General features: G+C 35.0%; 1 protein-coding gene across 2 annotated transcripts in view; it reads left to right on the top strand.

Moving 5' to 3' along the window:
- Nucleotides 1–18398, top strand: part of LOC115455953 (protein Wnt-7b) — an 86217-nt gene that overhangs the window by 60283 nt on the left and 7536 nt on the right. The window contains exons 3-6 of one of the 2 annotated variants that reach the window (XM_030184785.2): nucleotides 8364–8495; nucleotides 8991–9088; nucleotides 16659–16770; nucleotides 17854–18010. In XM_030184785.2, coding sequence (XP_030040645.1) covers nucleotides 8364–8495; nucleotides 8991–9088; nucleotides 16659–16770; nucleotides 17854–18010 — 499 coding nt within the window. Of the gene's footprint in view, nucleotides 1–8363; nucleotides 8496–8990; nucleotides 9089–16658; nucleotides 16771–17853; nucleotides 18020–18398 lie in introns of both variants that reach the window. The other variant, XM_030184784.2, reaches the window with a different exon arrangement.

The following is an 18398-nucleotide window of genomic DNA, read 5'->3' as shown; positions in this document are numbered from 1 at the left end:
CAAAAACATTTTAAAATAAACTGTCTGCATCGTAAATTATTTTCTAACAAATATCTAAAACATAAACATCTAAACCTCTGGAAAACTTAGCTTATTGCACCGGGAACATTTCACGAACATGTAATCAAAATGTTAACATGATTCACAGCACACTCAACTAACAAGATGTTTCGACATTTTATCAACAGATGTCTCTATATTAATTTCTCTGTAATCAGCCGGATGTGTGTATTATGAGATAGGGTTGCCACAGTGTTTAATAAAAATTGAAAATTAAGAGGTAAAATTATAGTTGGCGTGGTATATGGATATAATTGAGCTGTAATTATGTTTAAATCGGACTATAACAGTCTGAAAACAAAATCATTCTTGTAATAATACTTCCACTGATTAAAAAATGCTAGGTAAGCTTGTTAAATTAACATATGCATGAAAATAATGTTTCATTTTAATTAATCACCGACTGCAAAATTGGTAATCAGTATATACCAGTCATATTAAATATTTTTTTTTAATTTTTAGGGCTTTTTGAAGACGGTTTAATTTTTTGTCAGTGTTTTTCATATTATATATGGTACTTATAAAGTAATATACGAAATCAAACACATGAAACTATCCTATTTCTTTCATATAACTATATCCATTCTTGTAAGTGACAACCCTAAATATAAGTGGTCAGTCCAAGTAAGAAGGTTGTGGCGGCGCTAATGAATGTTGATGAACACGGTTATTTACCACGAGATAAGAGTGATGGAGCTTACGAATGCCTCTACCATCTCCAAGATGATGGTAATGAGCCTAAAGATTAGCTCACCATCCGTTAACCGGCAATTATTTAGCAGATTATCCTAATTGTAGCTGCATTTCAAGTATGAAGGTATTCATTATGTAATAACTAAACCATCTGCGTCTATTCGATGGCTCCTAAGTAAACTGTTGTATCTGGAAAAATAGCTATATTCACTGTTTATCGTTTGGTTTCTCAAGGTACTGTTTACTACCAAACCCATTAAAAAAAAAAAAAGTAGGTAAATGATTATTAATATTTTTTGTCGTTTAATAACTTTTTAATTAAATGGGTTTGATAGCAAACAGTACCTTGACAACCAACATTAAATAAGTGAATATCGCAATTTTTCAGATACAACAGTTTACTTAGAAGCCATAAATTTCTTAAATTATTCAAATAAAGCATTTTAATAGCATAAAAATATTGATAATTTATTGTACAAAATTTATTAATAGTTCTATGCAATAATAATGCTTTTTTATGACAATGAAATATATCTTAAGACAGTCTTTTAGAAAACTAAGCGCCGCTTTAACAAATCAATCTGACCTATGAGTTGGATTTTAAGTAAATAATATTTAAGGTATTGAAATATTTCGCAGTTCCATCACACTCTGTTTACCACTATCACATTTTTGTTCTACTAACACCTACACTTGTTCTGTTGCGAAGAATATTCAAAAAATCTTAAATACAAGTACTACGAAAACATCTTTCGGTATATAAATTACAAAATCTATAAATTTCCGAAAGAACATTTTTTTATTACTTTTAATGACGAGACGAGCTTGCCGTTTGCCTGATGGTAACCAATACGACCGCCCATATACTGTAGAAACACCATCTAACACTTTGAATTACAAAGTATGCTTCGGTATGCCACTGCGCTCACCATCCTGAGACATGAGATGTTAAGTCTTATTATATCATATTTATTATTGTTATATATAAACATATTTATTAACCCGCTTCGCCCATGAATGTGGCATGCCTACCAACAACAGTTAGTTGAGAATACGTATAAATCGAATCGCGTGTGCCGCCGCACCGGGCATTGTTCGTGCTTAGCCGCGGATCAGATGGACCTCGCGACCTTCACGACATCTTACGGGCCATCATTCGGGAAGGGGACGCATATTTAACAATTTTACTAATATTATAAATGCGAAAGTTTGTAAGGATGGATGTATGGATGTATGTTTGTTCCTCTTTTGCGAAAAAACTACTGAACGGATTTGGATGAAACTTTACAGTAATATTGGTTATACATCAGAATAATATATAGGCTACAATTTATAATAACTTTGTGTAATTTCATCATAATATAATGATACATATCAAGTAAATCGGAAAAAAAATATCCCGGAAAACCACTTCGGACGAAGCCCCGAACAAAAGCTAGTTGTACATAAATAATCTACGAGTCGGACGCTCTAGTAAGCTAGATCTTACAGCATATTTCGGCTCAGGGACGGTTCCGCGAAGCTATCTTAGCAATGCGATACCTGGGAGTCGTTTCGTATACACGGAAGAATCACAAAAAGACATCACGCCTGTAAGCTGTATCCTCGAAGAAGTAGACAGAGATACAACCAAGTAACCCACTTTTCGCCCGTATTCCGTCTCAAGATGTGATAGAAAATGAAATTAAATCGGTTACAGATTCCAGACTCCGGGCAAATAGAGCAGAAAAACTCAACATCACTGCCTTACCCGGGATTTGAACCCTTGAACTCTCAGTTGTACCGCGTACGCAATATAACTACGCCACTAAGACATTCATCTTCTACTAATGATCTCAATATGTATTCTATGATCTATACATATTAGAGTCTACTTATGTTAACTTGACTGAAAAAAAAACAAAAATCGTAATCAACGTGGCTGAAATAAATAAAAAACCTGCACTAAACACCCAGTTAGTTAATTTCGATAAAAAAGCAATTCAAAACAAACACACTACTAATTTCGTTGATTTTTATTACCGTAACACACATAAATAAATCATTTTTATAATATTCATTTTTAGAAAGTATTTAAACGATGATTAGAACGCGTGACGCCGCGGGCTATCGATATTTAAATATAAAATATGTCCGCGACTTGATCGTCGTAAACTAAATATTGTCCAAATACATTGTAGTTATATGAGTTCGGAGTTTAAACGCTGCGTTTTTTTACACGCTATACTGCAACGTTTTAAATACAAAGAAATAATAATTTACGTATATAAAAATGAATCCCTTTTTCCATTGATCATGACATAACTTAAGAACGACTTAACCTATTTCATTTATCTTTTTTTTAGGTTTCTAATATTTTGTAAATGGTTGTTACCGAAACAAAAATTAAGAAAATGGCTGAAAAAATTGAAAACGTCCAGAGAAATTAATGACTATTTTAACTTCGCGCGTAAAATAAATTGGTGCTTTATTTTTATTTTTGGATAAAAAAATGTGTATGTAATATATCTGTACGTGTGTATGCCACTGAACTTATCCTAAACTGTTGGACCGCATAAGATGATTTTTTTTTAATTTTCCGGTTTCATCACTTAAAATGATCCCTCCCTCTCAGTAGTAGAGGAGGCCCGTGCCCAACAGTGGGACAGTATATAATACAGGGCTGATATTATATTATTATTATCACTTAAAATAAATTATTATATATTTTTCATCCATCACATTCTTATAAAGCAAACTGATCTATTGCAGATCTGCCAATAACCAAAACGTCTGAAAAAACGCCCGTGTGCAACCTCCAACCACCCACAACCGTGATGGCACGGTGGTGGAGAAAGCAAACTAATCAACGATAATTAACATTATTACTAATCAATATGGAATTTGTTAGAATATGCAAATTACTGCGTGGGACACGAAGTTATTGCCTTACCACAAGATAACATTCGATATAATTGATTTCAAATCATTATTTTACTGGAATGAAAATGTATTTCATGGAGTGAAAGAGATGGTATTATTATCTCCACTCATTCCTATATTGTCTAATGATGCGATTCCAAACGAGCGAACCCTCTATCCCCGACATTCGCTGTCTCAAGATAAAGTAGCCATCAGATACCCTAGAATTCGTGCCAGCTCTTAATATTGTAATTTTACGGTAGGAATATTTTTTTATGTAAAATAGGTCTTAAAATATTTAATCAGCTCGAATGATCGACACATATACAGATATAAAAACTCTTTATAGCAATATTTAATGGCCAGTAAGAATTTGAATTTGTTCTTTTTAAACATTCAAATATTTTTATTATATACGCCCAGTATTCATTAAAAAAACAATATTTGAAATATATAGAACGTAAAATCATAACTTTTACTACATTATAATACAAATATCATATTCAAATTTCGAATGTACTTTCCCAATATGAAAGAGCTTGAGCAAACAAAGGATTATAATTTCCCTAATTTCTCCAAAAGGCAAATACGTTTTTCAATTAACAAAGATTTGCGTACACAGAACAGTTCCAAACAAACTATTGTCCACTCATTAATACTCAAACGTTAACGAGTACGGCCAATTAACAAGGGCCTGTGACACGGACGCGACAATTTACATGAATCTTGGACCGCTGCAGTAATAACCGAAACAATTAGCCTCCGTTAACTGAAAGAGCATCTGGCAAATATCTGTAGACAATTTCGCGTTTCAGTGTTACGTTCCAGTGCGAAAAGACACCTTTATTTTTGTTGGTAGTCCGAAACCCTTTATTTCTCTTTAAAAGAAGTAGTTCAGTAAATACCCCGCCTTCGTAGACTATTTATCATTGAAACATGCAAGCAGCATGGACTCACAAGATTCATAGCAGTTTGTGCGTCTCCGTCCGCGTGAGAAAGTTTTTCCGGGATAAAAATCTCTGTTTATATTTTCCCGAAATAAAATGGAACCTACTTATATTTTAAGATAGACTTCTAGCAATATATTAGTGAAAACTGCATTCAATTCCATGCGGCAGTTTTTATGTGATGCGTATACAAATAGAGAGACAGACAATAATTCTTAAAACTATTGTTTTGACTTCTGCTGTTCTAATAAAGTCCTCCCACATTGCTATTTCTTCAATAGGTATCTATAATATACGGACATCGGCATGTACCATTTTTTTATGTAAATATATAAGTATAACCTCGGACCTTCTTCGACCCTTGTTTGGCGGACCGGTTTATACAACGAAAGTCAGGAAACACTATTTAGACACTCCAAACACAATAAAAATAAACAAATCAATGGCACTACGTTGTCCACATATTTGTTTACTAACTGTGCCCAACAGAAGCGGCCCTTAACGACGCAATGCTCGCGTGGAACAAAAAAAGTCCCCTGGTTTTTTTAACAGTTTCTTCGGTGCAAATATCTAAAATGATTTCCGTAGGCATACGTACGCGCGTTGTGATTGGCTAATATTGAGATGCAACTTCACTTCAGTTGGCTGTCAGATGAAAAAAGTTGAACAAATGTACAGTCGACTATGAAATTGCGGACACTATACATACGGGCGCCCTTTTTCATCTTCCAAGTTTACGAATTGTATGTTTGAGTTCATCTCAGAATTATAACTAGGAGTTTATTACCATGGTTACACGATTTACTATTCGCAGTATACACGCGTGCGATGTTCACGCTGCAGATTTTAGTGTCAAAAACGCTCACGAAGCGCTGTTTATATTTCATACAAAAACTAACTGAAACTTAAACTATATATATAGTTAGTTACAGACTGGACATCAGGGCGAAATTTTTGCTCCAAAAGTTATAACCAATTGGTAACGTCGCTGTCTTATTTGAAATATTCGTATGAATATGACAAGATGTCACAGCGAGCTAATATTCGCATTAAAACCTGCAAATCATGATATATGAAGTATTTTACATTTGTGTTTTGCTATTTCACGGTAGATTGAATAACCATCACATAAGCACCACATTTTTGTATGACAATCTTTCCAGTATCCGCTCTATATTATCTTAAAACTCTTTTACTGAAACTAAACAATTCCGTTCCCCTCCGAGGCAATTCTTGTGCGCTTGGTCTCCACACCAAATTCACGCCCATGCAGGGTGGTACATTTACCGCGACCTTAGATACACAGCTCGTGTGTATATCTCATGTTTGCTAAGTTCACAGTGAGGTCTGTAAGGGTTCGTGAACATTTCCCCTCCAACCATCCTAATAACTCCTACTCCTTCCTCTTCTCTTCCTTCCCTCGATCCCCTCCCTTCTTCCTCCCGGGAACTAAGACCGTGTAGCTACAGGCTGCCAGCGAACCCCCAGCTAGCGCCTCCATTGATAGCGGTAGGGCCCACCAACTCATCATGGGACTGCCGTGGTTGGTAATCCGGGGTAAAGCCGGGGGATCGCTTGTACACCATTAGCGGTGATAAATACGGCAGTTCCCCAAAAAAAAAACATTCCGTTAACGTTACAATCACGCGTTAATTCGTGGTAGGAGTCCAGTCATATTTTTACAGCTACGCTTAAACTTTTAATCAAATAGAGACAATGAAGTCAATGGTATAGCAGAAATTAAACACACTTAAATTATTGTACACAAATATTTTCGGAGTCCAAGTTAGTCTCTACATAGGGCGTCTTTTAACGGAGACTGCGGTCCCACCAACACCTCTAGGCCTTCGCAATCATAAATAATAAATGAGCCTTAAGTATTATCGTCTTTTAAATTAAACTATTTTACGAATTTTATCGCGGTTTTAATATTTTACTTTTCTCCCGACGTTTTCATTATTATCCTCTTTACAGAAAGTACAAGAAACTGAAGAGTGCAATTCGAATAAATTAAAAAACATTTAACGTAATTATTCCACATCACAATTAATAGGCATCCAAAACTAAATATGACCTTTTGTTCTCTAAACTTTGTAATTTTGTATTCCTAGAATTTAAGAAACTATGACCTACTTCACACAAATGATCTCATATCACAAAAACTTAGAGTTCAATTCCTAGAACACTCCGTTTCAATAATATATGACTAGGGTTATCATACGTCCTAATTTTACCTGTCCATCTTTTTCCAGCAAAGCATAATGTCTAGTTTAAATGATGATTTAGATTTTTTTATAAAAATGTATTTATTATCACTAGTTGAGTATTAAAATATATTACAAGTTTCTTTTTATAAAATTCATCGATATTTTTCGAAAATTGTAGATATTTTACTTATGCTTAACTTTCATTTGGTACTAGATTAAAATCTTTAAAACAATGTATATTTATTATTACTGTGTGAATATTAAAATATATTATAAATTTCTTTTTATCAACATTAGCGTTATTTTTCGGAAATCGCAGATATTTGTCTAACGGTCAAATATCTTTGGGTACTAGATTAAAATCTTTAAAACAATGTAAATTTATTATCATGGTGTGAGTATTAAAATATATTATAAATTTCGTTTTATCAAACTCAACGATATTTTCCGGAAATTATAGATATTTGACTAACGGTCAACTATCATTGGGTATTGGATTTTTTTCTAAAAAACACTGTTTCATTCAACGACACAAATATTTGATTATAAAAGAGATAAAGCTTCTACAATGAGTAAGCAATTTTATCTAAAACTATTTCTCTACGTGTTACAGGAGCCTTGCCTACCACGCGTCAGTACAATTACAATCTCTATTTAGCACCGTATTTCCGAATTCCATATCCGAAGCGCTAAACAACACAGAACAAATAGTCTAAGCGACACAATTCTAATGTGTGTCGCAATTGTTACCGCTTCGTTTCCTACTATTTAATGATATACAAATAAATATATTTCATTAGATATCGTATGTAAATACAGTTTGTAGAACGTTGAGTTTTTTTCGCAATGCCTTTTATGTAATTGCGACGAACGTCTTTCAGCGTGTTTTCAATTTTAATTTAAACTCTAATATAGACTTCACTTTGAAGTCTAAAGGATGATTTTAATTGGAATGATTTTGCTGTTGTGTAAAATTTTCTGAGGAATATTATAACGACTTTTTCTGTTTGGTTTATTTTTCTTAATTACGCTTAATATTAGGTGAAGTGAAGTCATTTTATCGTACCTAATAGTTTTTTTTTTTATTAGTTTCGAATAGTGTAAGTTATCAAAAAGATAATAAATCAAGATATACCAGTGATAACTGAAGAATACTGTTCCTTTAGCTTTTTTAACACAACTAGTCATCTATACGTATAATTAATTGGCAAATTCGGTAAGTGTAAACATAAAAAAAAAATAAGGGAATTATAATATGAGTAATGGAATACAGATTAGCGATATTTAGAATAATTTTCTGTCCGACTGATTTTCTATTTGTTAGCACATCTCCTAAAATACTAAACGGTTATGTTTTCTCAGGGTTTTTTCACAAGTTTTGTCAAGTAGACAAAGTATAATTGGAAACAGAACACAGGTTTTGTTTCATACGGATACCGTAAAAATTATCGTCATTTTAAGATATTCGTTATTTACTTTATCCACAACTCGGATGTAAGTCTACATACACGAAGTTATGAGCATAGCTAGTAAATAGTATGTGTATTGTGTGCAGAGGCGGCGCGTGCGGCGGAGTGTCGCTGGGCGCGCACCTGGTCTGCGCGAAGGCCCCCGGCCTCACCGACAAGCAGCGCGCCATGTGCCGCGCCTCGCCAGCCGCCATCGCGGCCATTGGAGACGGCTTGCGGTATGTACTATTAGTTTCCTAACCTGAAAACATACCAAAGAGTCTGTAGAAAAAAATAAAACAAAATAAAATCATAAATAAGTGTAAAAAACATACAAATGTGTGTCGAATACTTTGCTTTTTTATAGAAAGCTATAATGTGATTTGATGTTCATGTAGCTATAATAAAAAAAGTTATTTGATGTTCATGTAGCTACAGTAAACCAAGAGATTTGATGTTTATGTAGCTACAGTAAACAAAGTGATTTGATGCTCATGTAACTACAGTAAACAAAGAGATTTGATGTTTATGTAGCTACAGTAAACAAAGTGATTTGATGCTCATGTAGCTACAGTAAACAAATTGATTTGATGCTCATATAGCTACAGTAAACAAAGCGATTTGATGCTCATGTAGCTACAGTAAAGAAAGTAATTTGATGTTCATGAAGCTACTGTAAACAAAGTTATTGGATGCCTATGTAGCTACAGTAAATAAAGTGATTTGATGTTCAGCATGGCGTACGAGGAATGCCGCGTGCAGCTGAGCGGGCGCCGATGGAACTGCAGCGGCGTCGGCGACGGCAACCACTTCGGACACGTCATGCCGATGGGTAAATACATCAGTACCTAAATTAATGCCTATAATAAATCCGAAACTATCTTCGGACGGCGATAGACTAATCACAATATTGTTTTGATATACATAACTACAGATTTTATTTTGAACGGTTTATTCCATTAATGTCCAATATTTCTTTTGGTAGGAGTCAAACATAATAATATACGTACACCATTTATTCCTAAAGGGATGGCAGAGCAACAAGTGCTTCCAAATTCAATTTATATTCTATAAAAAAATACAAAACCTGGACATCAAAACACAAAGCATTGAGACAAAAACTGTGAACATTCCTAAATCGTTACCTAATGTTAGCTTTGGAATAATAATTGACCTACAAGAACATGATTTGGGCGGTTCATAATCAAATCATAGCTTTGTAAGGTCGTAACACTCTGGTTGTTATAAACTTGACATTTTCGTTGACATAAAGTAATCATCGTCTGCAGATGTCTGGGTTTGCATTATAGCTAGCGTCGACTAGGCGCCCGACTCTGATAAAATTGAGCCGCAATTTACCTACCAAACATCTTTATATATTACTAGCTTTTGCTCGCGGCTTCACCCGCGTGAAGGAGTTTTCTGGGATAAAAGTCCACTGTATGATAAAAGTCTTGCTACATATTTTCCCAGTACTGATAGGTTCAAACAAATTTTATCCCCATGGGGATTGAATTTATCAAAATCCTATTTAAGCGAATGTCAATCAGTCACCTTTGAGTTATATATATTTAGATGTATATAATTAAATTGTAACACGTCGATGTCTGAACACTATAATTATTGAAGAAAAATTAATAAAGGGGATCTTTATCAGAGCAACAGAAGGCAAAACAATAGTTTTTAGAATTTTTGTCTTTTTGTATGTAACGCAAAAACTTGCTTACCTAGAAGTAAATACTGTTTTAACCGATGTATTGCTGGAGGTCTAACTTAAAATATAGACTACATTTTATCCAGCGAAATTAACCCGGCGAGCATGTGGTGAAAAAATGTAACAAGAAGTATGAGGCAGGGTATGACATACCCCTTAAAAAATTGTCTATAAAACTTGTTTCCGAAGAAGTATTATACTATTTATTTTTTGGTATAATAAGACAATACCATCATAACGCATTGGAAATAAAACTATCGCGCCATTTTAACAATTTTATTTTTTTACCTCGATGGAAATAAGTCACTTTGAATTTCAAACAAACACTTTCAGTCTCTTAAAAACTAAAAAGGAACTAAAGTAAAACCAGTTTTATGATAAAAAAAACTTAATCGTATGATAGAATATGAAATAACTTTCTTTATAAACTAAAAAATCACAAAAAATTTAGGAACATCTTAGGAACTGGAGATAAAATCTGTGCAGTTTTTGCAAAAAACATTGCATGCTCCACACTAATAGCCTTTCCTGAGCTTGTTCATGAGTATTTTGTCTTATGATTATTTTTGTTGGGGTAATCTTTACATCTAATAAAATGACCAGGAACATTTTGAGTCGATGAAAGTGATTCGTTGATCTGGGAAGAAATTCTCTGACGTATATAAATCGGAATATATATTTTTGTCATTTCACATCTTCAGGTGTTCGTAAACTAAAGCCAAGCCTAAGTTACGGATGAAATCGGTCCATTTAGTGTCTTTGCCCTGATTTTCACGAGAACATAGGACCCCTGGGGCCCGTGGGCCCCTCTCAGGGATCCGCAAGTAAAATAAAAGTTAAAAGAAAAACTATAAAGTGCACGCTTTTGCACTCTTGTATATCTAAAAATAAATACAGAAGTAAACTGCTAGTAAAAACAAATTTAAGAATCCAACTGAACAACATCAACCCAAACATTACGACTTTGGTCGCAAAAAGGTCGCATAAGGTGGCATTAGTGGTCCGCACTAAATAAAAGTTTGCGAAACCCTGTTCTAGTAAGTACATCTTCTATCATAGACCGAAGTTGTTTTTTCTATTTTCAACATCCATTTTCTATTAAAATCTACAATTAAACAAAGAAAATAAGTTAAAATAGCAGAAAAAGCAATTTTAGTTTTTGTCACACCAGCTATGAGGCGGGGTATCACGTACCCGAACTCAGTTTGCAAGCGTGTAACTCGAATGCAGGTTGCCGCGACACTGTGATCACCCCACTATTACCTTCCGCAACCCTGTAACTCCAGCTACTCAAAGAGACTATAAGTTTGAAAGTCAGGCACAAAAAATATACGCCAGTAATTAACATGGGGGGTATGACATACCCCGCCACACGCTCGCCGGGTTAAAATGAGACTTTTATTCCAAAAAAACTTTTTCACGCGGGTGGAGGTGCGAGTAAAAGCTAGTTTACTTTAATACTGCGTTCATTAGGAACACACCGCGGCGCGCCAAGCCGAATCACGACGCGAACGTCGACGAAAAGATGGACGTCGTGCATTAATATAACATCAGATAATGTGTGCACAGGCTGTTAAACGTTCCGCGATCAAAAATCGGCATTGATTTTTATATAAAAATTGCCATTAATTATCTCAAAACCAACCACTAGTTACCGTATGATATGTTAAGCTGGCTGTTCAACAACTCATCATTTTAACCATCCGTGCTCGCTCACGCGTATATCCATTGAGTTATTTATTCCGTAATGCAACGGTGAAATATTTCGTCAATTGAATAACTATTTGAAGATGTAACCTAAGGATAACAACACAAAGTTTCGCGGTCTTTTGACAGTTCTAAAATACCAAAAATAAACCCTGATTTTGCAAATGGCAAAATAATATTTCCTATATAGACAATCAATATTCTTAATTTTTCTCTGGTCAATACTACGAAAACAAACTTGTAAGGCAATTAATTAATGGTTTATATTTACCATTCGCTATTATTTCCATATATATGATATTCAAAACATATTCATAACCATTATTATATTTTATGTTTGTAATTAAATGGTATATTTACGATGTTCGTATTGACAGATAGATTATTTGATGTGTTACATCGTGACTGACGCCGCCTACCTAGTTCTGACCGCGAATTTACTATGATGTATACCAGAGGTTCCCAAACTTTTTTTCTCATAGACCCCTTTCAAAATTTTGCTGGTTCCGATAGATTTTTTGGTTTGGCAGAGAAGGTGCATCACAACTACCGCCCAGTTAATACGGTGGCGCTGGTTCCGGTGGCCCTTTTTTTCTGGTTTCGCAGAGAAAGTGTATTACAACTACTGCATAGCCATCGCGGGAGGCGTCTGGAGAGTTATGTTGTGGTCACCTTGCCTCACGACCCCTATCAATATTATCTGCTTACATTGATAGGTGAAGTCAAGCCAACATTGTAGTTCTTTACTAACAAACCAGATAAACTATCGTGGACCCTCGCTTATAAATTGTGGACTCTAATTTTTTTGGTCACGCCAACGTAGACTTTCGTCAAGTCTCCCGTGGACCCCTGGGGGTCAACTGGACCACTTTGGAAATCAATGATGTATACGATGCTACACATATCCAATTAACGTCTTCCTAATAAACATATCCACTGTAACGTCGCCTTAAGATTTTTTACGTAAATAAAATGTGAGAGTGCGGTGATTGACATAGGTGGTACTAAGTATTGTTTACGTTTACGTAAAAAAAATTACATGAATTACATGATTAAATGGGAAATAGGACATGTGACGTGATCTTACTCGTTTTTTTAATATTTCACTGCGCTCGCCATCGTGAGTCATGATATGTTAAGTCTTATTATGTCCATTTATTACACTGGCTACAATATGCTTCAAACCGGAACACAACAGCGACTACACGCTGCTGCTTGGCGGCAGAAATATATATCGCAGTGGTACCTACCCCGACAAACTCTCACATATATGAGAGACGTACATCCAGTAGATAGGGTGTTAAAATCATTACCCTTTCCTCGCTTCGTCGTAGTCAGGTAAAACACAATGTACCCGTGATTCGTTCGCGTGGAATTTGGTTGCAGAGAAAATTCCAGAATCGAGCATTTCAAATTGACGTGTAATGAATTATGGCTTCAAAATGGCAGTCTATGATTCAAGCTATTAAATTACATTTCCATGTTTCGCACAATGATTCCTCCACCATTATTACAATATATCACAGACATGAATACAAACAATAATTTCATTGGATTACATGATTAATTATTTTTTTATCATTAGACAAAAAATATCAATGGGAAATAAATTAATTACTTTATAAATCATTAGACAAAAAATATTTATATACAACAGACATTTTTATATAAGGTACTGCCATGTGTAAAAATGACTTTATTGTATAACTTTTCAGTTCAATTAAGTGTTACAATGTATTGCTTTAATTTGAGGATTGACAAATATGTCTACCAATAAGCACAAACGAAAATACAAAAACACGCTAAAGGTTAGTAAAAATGAATCTTGTTGAACGTTTTTATACGAAAACCGCACATTATCTCTTCGAAATTTAAAATGCTACTCAGCCATCTTTAATTTATATCCAACAAAGGCCTTAATCATTTTTTTAAATATTAGCATAAGCGTTGCAGCAAGGCTGTCAGACGATAAAGGTGGCAAGAACTTTGTAACAGACGCCTAACACGTTTCTATTGTTTATGGGCGGTCGTATCGCTTACTATCAGACGATAGGCACGCTCATCTCGTCATTCAAAGCAATAAAAAAAATCATTGGAATGCAATGATTTGTGTAAACTACTAAATAATAAACAGCGAGAGAAGCGCGAAGTAGCTAGTCTTGATATAGGTAAGCCTCTGCCGTCCCGCCCACAGGCCTCAAAGTGATTTATTCGCAGCGGTTAATTGACAGCGTTTGTTTAGTGGACGGGATAACGCGCCGTGTCGGGTCGGTGTCGTGTCGTGTCGATATCGTAACGTGGAGATCCTTTTCATTTTAGAATTGGGAATTTATACTTGAACGCGGAAATGTAAATTTAGGGGCTATTTCTGTGATTAACAATTTGCTTCAGTCTTACTAAGAGTTAAGACTATGCCACTATTGTAATATTTTTATACATCACTCTCTTAAAAACACACTGACTTATTCCAAAATTGTTAATTTGTGGGAACAGTCAAAAAACTTATTTCAGTTTGCGACCTTTTTTTTAAGTTGCTATAAAATTGAAATTGTTAAAGATAAGTCAAAAATGAAAGCTATAGCATGAAAAGAAAAGAAAAATAAAAAAGGTCGCAAACAGAAATGAGTTTTTGGACGACTCCCATAAATTAAGAATTTTGGATTAGGTCATTATTTTATTAAGAGAGCGACACATTATACATTTGTAACAGGCCCTGGTCTGTACATTATAATTTATAAATATTGAAGAAATATATGGGGGCCTTTATTAGAGAAATAGATCCAACAACAAGTCTTTTAGATTTTTTTGTCTATATGTTCGTACACACATCAGACAAAAACTACTGCATGGATTTGGATTAAATTTTCACCGATGTATTGCTAGATGTAAAATATAGGCTCCATTTGATCCCGAGTTTTTTTTCATGCTGGCGAAGCCGCGTTAAAAAACTAGTCTTATACATAGTCAAAAATATCATAGCATGTGTTAAATGTCTTTATTCTTGTGTAACCCAGGTTGTGTTCATGAATAAAATATAATGGCAATATATCACAGTGTATATTAACACATATCAACTCTTTAACAGTTCGCTATAACTCAATTAGTTACATTACTTCATAACATTGTGTACTCAGTATAATTGTTATGTAACGACGTGGCATTTATTAGCAATATTCAATTGAAAACTAATTAGTAAGTGTCGTTATGTATAATATTCCACTTGTGAATAAATAACCGTTCCACAAGTTACAATATAAATTATATATTTTATGCGGTTGAGTTTTCAAGATCAGATATATTAGCCATGAGAATGAATACCAAAGCTTAAATGACAATCATCATAGCCACAAATATATTGAAAATGAGGGATACAAATATTAAGAATCAGATTTTTGTGCATCGTTTGATCTAGGTTTTGTAGCTTTAGAAGGTTTTGTAAATAAATAGTTTAATTGTTATGAATTTTGATTATGAAATCAAAACTTTGAACAGATCTAGTAAAAAGTTTACTGATTGTCACTTAGATATGATTCCCTTACAAGCAATGATACGTAACTCTTATTTAATGATTTAAAATACCAGAAAAAGTGCGATCTGGACTTGTGCACCCAGAGTTCTGTACAAATTCGTAGGTCCGACCACAAGCAATACATCGGTGAAAACTGCATTCAATTTCATGCAGCAGTTTTACTTTGATGCGTGTACAAACATACAAACACGCAGACAAGAATTCTAAAAACTGTTGTTTTGGCTTCTGTTGCTCTTATAAAGACATTAGAAAAATCCATAGTGTGATATTAATTTCTTAAAAAAAATTCATGAAAAGCTAGGATAAAAAGCTATAAATCTAAATACTATCACCCTTAATTTCTGGAAACACATTAAACCAGCGTGTCTAAGTTAGTGTTGCCAGACGTTCCGTATTTATTTTAGGCACATATTAAAATGTCCCGACGGGACTAACTCTGTCCCGTAAATTAATCGATCTACGATTGACAAGTACTCACGCACGCACGACTCGGTTTTTAATATAATTTAATAAAAAGCGAGTTGATACCTGTTTTTAATTATGATTATAATTGTATTGTTACGAATGTTTTAAAACGAATAAGAATATGTTAAAACTGATTCGATCCTCTGAAAAATATGAAAAAAAAAAATGTCACAAAATAATTTTGTTTCTTATTTGTCCTTAGTAAAAAACTGAAATCCCGTATTTTTTTGCCCATTTAAGCATTTCTCCCTTATAGACAGAAAAAAATCTGGCAACCCTACTCTAAGTTCGCGTATCGGCGCACTAATGAACGAGTGTTCTGTCGCCTAATGTTATTCATGTATTCTCTCGCCTCGGCTACATTTCAATCATCCGCATCTGCATCAGTCTTCGCAAAACACGTACATTTCTACGTCTGAAATGTGTTTGGAGTTATTTCGCTTACTTTTTTCTAAAATTACTTTAGGTGACTTGAATAAAGCAGAAATGTTTGGAATAACAATTTTATGCGATGAGCGTATGTAATATTGTAATTAACAGGAACGTGGTCAGTGATCCAGGCTAGAGCCTAAAAAACTGTTAACCAGTCGCATCGGAATAAACATTAGGCCGTGGATTTAAATTTCTACAGTAATATTCTATGATTTTTTTTCAAGTACAGTATAGGACCGAAAGTCCCGCGCAGTGGGTTTGAATTCCTGCAGAAATGTTCTAGGTTTTTTTAGGTTGGAAATAGGACCACAACCCCGACGTAAACTTCTTTCCTACCCACAAAACGTGTACAGTAGTGTAGTATTAGGGTTATGTGTAAGACTGGCGTCGACTAAAACGAAAGCAAGGCTTCGCGGAACCGAATTGTATTTATTCCGTATTCGTTAGAGGCCGTTTCATAGTATAGCAGGCGAATGAATGCGACTCGATGCAGTGAGCCTAGGCGATGTCAGCTACTGATTGGTGTATTAACTATGGTAATGTTTGTTTGTGCAGCGACTCGCGAGGCCGCGTTTACGTACGCCATCACGTCAGCTGGCGTGACGCATGCGCTGAGCATGGCGTGCGCGCGCGGCGAGCTGCCCGCCTGCGGCTGCACCGCCAACAGGTCAGCTACTACCCTACGCATGTGTTACTTCTTACCCTTACTAACAGGCACGAGTCTTGAGCACACTCGTGATTGATCGGGTTGATGAACACAGCACTGATTTTTTACGTGCCTGGTTCCTAAGTCGACGCTCTATCGATTGCTCGTGTTATTCCAAATAACTTATTCACAGTGTGTTAAGTAACACTTTAATATACTTAGTAGAACTTCAATTGCAGTACATTTACTTAACATACGCATGTGATCGCATCGGCATATACCGACGACATTGCGCAGGTAATTAACTGTAATTTTATGAAGTGAAGTTCTAGAATATGTCCATATAGACCTCAATAAGTACGGTCTATTTTTATACGGTCATTGCTAAGTGACTTCTAAGACTACATAGAGTATTGTTTAACGAAAGATGGTGATCCCTCGTCAGTCAACGCAATTAGATCACTCACTTACCACGAGGTGTAGTGGAGGCACTTGGCCGTGCGCGCATAAAAAAAGATCGGCATTTTCAAAACTCGTTATATACAGCCCGAATACAAATACATATATGGTATGACGACTCTCTCATCCTCAGTAGCACAAGTGCCATAATACCTACATTTCATAATGGTAGGTAGGTAGTAGGCCCGCTCCCTAACTCATAGGAGCTTTTTGCCATAACAGCACGATTCTAAACTCGTAAGTCGATATCGGGCGGAAAAATACAATAATATATTTTAAACATCAAAAAAGGAGCTTCTCATTTTGAATTTGGAATTCTTTTTTTGTAAACAAATAACAAAAGTATGTACGTAACTTAAATATTATAATTATTCAAAAAATATTTAAGCACTACATGCATTTTTGCTTTTGGCGTCTCCAACATTAACAATAAAACAGTTCAAGGAAATATCAGCGCTGCTTTATTGCCAGCATATACTTACTGAGTTATTTTATACCAAAAATAGTATTAAATATTTTTTGTTAGTTTTTTGTTTTATTCAAAATAAATTTCTAATTTTCTTTCAATTCGATGTGTATTTTTTTTTTTGGTTAATTCAGAACTAAGTCAATTAGTAACCGATTTGAAAATGAATTTGTGATCAGACGGCGCGTAGTGAACGCAGTGGAGCAGTTCCAGTGGGGCGGGTGCGGGTCAGGCGCGTTTGGTGCGCGCGTGGCGCGGCGGTTCCTCGACGCGCGGGAGCTCGAGCGGGATGCGCGCGCGCTCATGAACCTGCACAACAACCGCGTCGGCCGGAAGGTGAGCGAGGTACTACGCACTGCACCTGCACTTGTATATACACATTTTTTTATAAAAAGGTGTAGATTGTATATCTGCGAGTGGCACGCAAAATTGAAGATAATTAGCGTAATCAGTTATAGTATTGAGTATCGAAAAATGTTAAATTGTAAAATGTAGGTACATAGTGTAATTTTGACTCTTTGAACGACCAACATCTCAGTCCAACCCTTAAGTATGAAGGCTGCAATCTTTTATCGTCGGGACAAAATTATAATACAAAAATCCGCGATAAAATAGTTGTATTTCGAAGTCTAACATTTGCGTAAGAATAAGAAATCATTAGTATTGAGTATCTTTTGAAGTATGTTGCCTAAATATTGTTCGATAAAATGTCCTGTATGATACA

This window comes from Manduca sexta, chromosome 5, assembly GCF_014839805.1.
Source record: "Manduca sexta isolate Smith_Timp_Sample1 chromosome 5, JHU_Msex_v1.0, whole genome shotgun sequence".
Classification (NCBI taxonomy): Eukaryota; Metazoa; Arthropoda; class Insecta; order Lepidoptera; family Sphingidae; genus Manduca; species Manduca sexta.
Note: the sequence above shows the minus strand (reverse complement) of the source record. Positions and strands in the feature narration are given on the sequence as shown.